This window comes from Alosa pseudoharengus, unplaced genomic scaffold (assembly GCF_046254945.1).
Source record: "Alosa pseudoharengus isolate Yale_2024_CS ecotype anadromous, Long Island Sound unplaced genomic scaffold, YU_APseudo_1.1 YU_APseudo_1.1_scf_21, whole genome shotgun sequence".
Classification (NCBI taxonomy): Eukaryota; Metazoa; Chordata; class Actinopteri; order Clupeiformes; family Clupeidae; genus Alosa; species Alosa pseudoharengus.
Window position 1 is genome coordinate 390,001 of NW_027468674.1, and position 5,000 is coordinate 395,000.

The window sequence follows — 5,000 nt, forward strand, 5'->3', positions numbered from 1 at the left end:
TCTGCTACCAGTCCACATTGATGGGGTCAATGTGGAGGTGGTAAGCACCTACAAGTATCTGGGTCTCCACCTGGACAATAAACTGGACTGGTCAGCCAATACTGATGCACTCTACAAGAAAGGGCAGAGCAGGCTGTACTTCCTGAGGAGGCTGCGGTCCTTCAATGTGTGCAGTAAGCTCCTCAGGATGTTCTACCAGTCTGTTGTTGCCAGCGTCCTCTTCTATGCAGTAGTATGTTGGGGAGGAAGCACAAGGAAGAAGGATGCGGGGCGACTTGACAGGCTGGTAAGGAAAGCTGGCTCTGTAGTGGGAGCTGAACTGGAGTGCATCACTTCACTATCTGATAAAAGGACCCTGAACAAACTGATAGACATCTTGGACAATGAGTGTCATCCACTCCACAGCACTATTGTTAAGCAGAAGAGCCTGATCAGCTGGAGACTTCGCTCACTGCCATGCACAACTGACAGACTGAGAAAGTCATTTGTCCCCAGGGCCATTGAACTGTTCAATGCTTCACTTAAGGGAAGAGGAGAGATAGACTTCTCCGCATAGTCTGTCTGCCTCTTCACCCCCTCCATGTTTGGTACTGTCTGTCCACTAGCCACTTGTACCACTGTCTTTATGCCTCACTGTTTGCGTGCTTTATTAGCACATTAGCACATATGCATAACCCCCCCCCTCCATGCCACAGCCGAACTGTGGCCACACTTATACATTTTCTTTAAATAGTTAAATATATAGATATATAGACTTTACTTTATTTCTGCATTGTTGCACTGTTGACTTACTCATTTGCACTATCACCATGACCACTATCACCATTGCACTACCACCATGACACTCATTCACACAGAGCACCTTACCATACCTTACTATGCACAGAGAATCACAGGCTCAGTCCCTGCCTCTGTCATTGCAAGCGCCTCTGATTGATTAATCACCACTATGTGGATACTGTTTTTAGAATTGATTTAGATTAAGTGTTAGTTAGTATAATTTGTATTTTAGTATATTTAGCATATTCTTTATCTTCTACTGTCCTTATTGCTTAGTTGTGTTTTTATATTATATACTTTAATCACTCTTTCTGCTGTTAAAGAATGTGTTTGTGTTGTCTGTATGCTGCTGAGACCTTGAATTTCCCCTGAGGATCAATAATCTATCTATCTATCTATCTATCTATCTATGAACACACACACACACACACGCATATAGGTTATGGGGCTCCATATACACATACACACACACACACACACACACACACACACACAAAGACATACACACACACACACACGCATATAGGTTATGGGGCTCCATCTACACACACACACACACAAAGACATACACACACACACACACCAGGCACACACACACACACACACACACACACACACACACACACACACACACATATAGGTTATGGGGCTCCATCTACACACACACACACACAAAGACATACACACACACACACACCAGGCTTGTGCAAAATTCCAGAATTGAATTGAAACTGGCTCTTAAATTCCAATTCAATTCTTGAATTTCACTTGCATTTCAATTGAGGTAGCAAACAGGAAGCAGAATTGCAATTCGAATTGTGCACAACCCTGACACACACACATACGCACACAGACACACACACACACACATACACGCACTCATGTATACAGACATACATGTATGTGTGTGTTTGTGTATATGCATACATGAGTGTGAATATGTGTGTGTGTGTGAGTGTCTGTGTGCGTATGTGTGTGTGTGTGTGTGCGTGTCATACACACCTTGTTTTTGTCTGCATGTGCTGCTACTGTCTTCAGGTGTCCCAGCAGGAACTTGAGAGTGTAGAAATGGTGATCCGGAAGATCACAGATCTACTGAGACACACACACACACACACACACACACACACAGACACAGTGTAGAAATGGTGCTCAGGAAGATCCACAAACACTGATGTTCATAATAAACAGTAAAATAAAATAAACAGTAACTGCTCTGGTTTACACACCCACCCACACACACACACACACACACACACACACACACACACAGACATACTCTCTCACACACAGACCTACATACTCACACACACACACACACTCCACACACACACACCCACACACACACACAAACAGGTATACTCACACACAAACACAGACACACTCACACACAGACACACTCACACACATGGGCAGACTGGCCATCTGGCATACCGGGCATTTTCCCGGTGGGCTGACGCACCTTTTGGGCTGATAGAAAAGGCTATGGGCTATATATATATAACTTACTCATTTTGGCCAACGATCGGCCCAAAGGAAGGACAATAAGCGGCCCATTGGTTACATTTCCATATTGACACTCGACTGATCCAATAACAGCTCACGTCAGGCCCCACCCCTCGCATTTTGGCCCAGAGCCAGGATTTTGTGAGCCATCAGAAGTTAATTGAAGTTGCTCGAAATTGTGGCGGGTGCCGGTAGTGACAATAGTGCAAAAGTAACACCAATGCAGAAGCTTCAAAAATACAATATTGCAAGTAGGCTAGCATATGTCAGCAACATGTTGAAGTTCGTTGAGTTTGAACGAGGATGTAAGCAAGCAAACAGAGGGACAGTGAGCAGGTGGTGGAGCCTTGCGGCTACATGATAAGAACTCAGTGGTGGAGCAGGTAGGCTATGTGTGACATGCCATGCTGACGATGATGATTATGATGACTTATTAATTGCGATAATGTAATGACGTGGTTATGATAACGTAAGGCCGTACTGTGATTATAATAACAAACAGCGCAACTTAAATGTTCTAAATGAATGATTTGCAACCCCGGACAGCAAAAGAGTGTCAAATCGATGTTAATTGTTGGTCAGATTGATCAGTTTCCGTCAGACGCCCAAAATTCAACATCGATGGCATGAGTGGTGGTTGGTCTCTCAAAGTAGAGCGTTGAAAGGGTTCTATCTTGGAAGGGTTAATTATCATGGTAAAGATGGGCTAAAAGACTGTAGACTGACGGAAATGTAGGCTACAAAACATCAAGTCATATTCATGCACAAGCCAACTAATATACAGTAACCTATACGATAGGCTACTGGAAAACATTAAAGATAACTAGAAATGCAATTCCAAGGAATTACCAGTGCATGAAAAGGCTAAAGTTGTGATGTAAAATATCATGTATAGTTAAATCAGATAATACAGAGATGGTTACTACGGTGATGCTAGGATAGACATGGTGGTTGCATAGCTTAATAAAAGTTGATAGTTTAAAAGTAGACTGTTTAAAAGTTGAATGTAGATAGTTTAAAAGTTGTTGATAGACAGTAGATAGTTTAAAAATTGTTGATAGACAGCTAGTTTAATAGATAGTTTAATGATAGTTTAAAAGTAGACCGTTTAAAAGTTGAAGGTAAATAGTTTAAAAGTTGTTGACAGACTGGAAGTTTAATGAATGTTGATATTCAAATAGTTTAAGGGCTGTGTATAGGTAGATATTTGACGATAACTGAAAGTTGGAATGGCTGTAATGTTTGCTAGCAGTTATGCTAAGATTTTTAACTATGCTAACCATGTTACTTAGCTAATGTTTTATAGCAGTGCTAGCAATGCTAACATGCTAACCATGCTACTTAGCTAACTTGGTTAACGTTTTCTAGCAGTTTTGCTCAACATGCTAACTATGTTAGCAATGATAACATGCTAACTATGTTAACCATGTGACTTAGTTAACCTAGCTTATCATTTTAGTAGTTATGTTAACTATGCTAACTAACAAGCTAACTATGCTAACATGCTAACTATGCTAACCATGTGACTTAGCTAACCTAGCTAATCATTTTTAGTAGTTATGCTGACTATGCTAACTAGCATGTTAACAATGCTAACTATGCTAACCATGTGACTTAGCTAATCTAGCTAATCATTTTTTGTTGTTATGCTAACTATGCTAAATAACATGTTAACATGCTAACTATGCTAACCATGTGAGTTAGCTAAACTTTATTTTGCTAAAAATGTTAACAATGCTAACATGTTAACCATGTTAACTAGCTATAGTGGGTAGGAGTCATAGTTGATGACAAGTGTTGACATAGTTGATGACAAGTTAAAAGTTGTTGATAGACAGCTAGTTTAATAGATAGTTTAATAATAGTTTAAAAGTAGACTGTTTAAAAGTTGAATGTATATAGTTTAAAAGTTGAAAAGTTGAATGTAGATAGTTTAAAAGTTGTTGATAGACAGCTAGTTTAATAGATAGATAGTTTAATGATAGTTTAAAAGTAGACCGTTTAAAAGTTGAATGTAAAAAGTTCAGTAGTTTAATGGGTTACATTGTTTAACAGTGGATTATTGTAGTGAGGACTTTTATTTTGAAACAGTTTTGGGCAGAGGAAACAGTTGAATAGGATGTGTAGTCTTAATTGACCCAGATTCTATGCTTAAAGGTCCAGTATGTAGGAAATAATGGAAAATAAACTGTAACCATTCCAAAAATGATCACCATATGTTGTCATAGAGTGATGAAACACGATGAATTGAAGTAATGGCTTATTTGACAACATTAGTCTAACCCGTGAAACCCCGTAAAACCCATGAAAAAAAATCAGTTACGGGGCAGAATCTCTTGGAATTTTCGTTTATGTTTTGAATGATTAATTCTAGAATAGCGTATTAATAATGGGCTAGCGCGTCCTCCTATGTGGGTTGCCAAATTAGCAAAGGCCAACTGTCAACAGCTGTCAGTTGTAGTCATGAACGCCTACAAGAGGCAGGCAAATTTCCAAAATTAAAACAAGAAACAAATTAAGTGGACATCGGAGGAGCTCCTGAGATGGTGACATCTTCGTCAAACTAAGAATATCAAGTCTGACGCAGAGCTGGCCATATTTCTCCACAACAGGTAGCCTATGCTAAACTTCATCTGCATCGCTAACTTCAGCTAAATATGTTACGTTGGTTAGGGAGGTATTTTTTGTTTTCACTGTTTCCGTAATGTGTAGCT

At 39.8% G+C, this 5,000-nt stretch overlaps 1 protein-coding gene across 1 annotated transcript in view; it reads right to left on the minus strand.

Moving 5' to 3' along the window:
* Positions 1-5,000, minus strand: part of LOC143137408 (rho GTPase-activating protein 23-like) — a gene marked incomplete at its 5' end in the record, with an annotated part of 55,048 nt that overhangs the window by 23,090 nt on the left and 26,958 nt on the right. Inside the window, 1 exon segment of the mRNA XM_076297590.1 lies at positions 1,783-1,872. Coding sequence (XP_076153705.1) covers positions 1,783-1,872 — 90 coding nt within the window.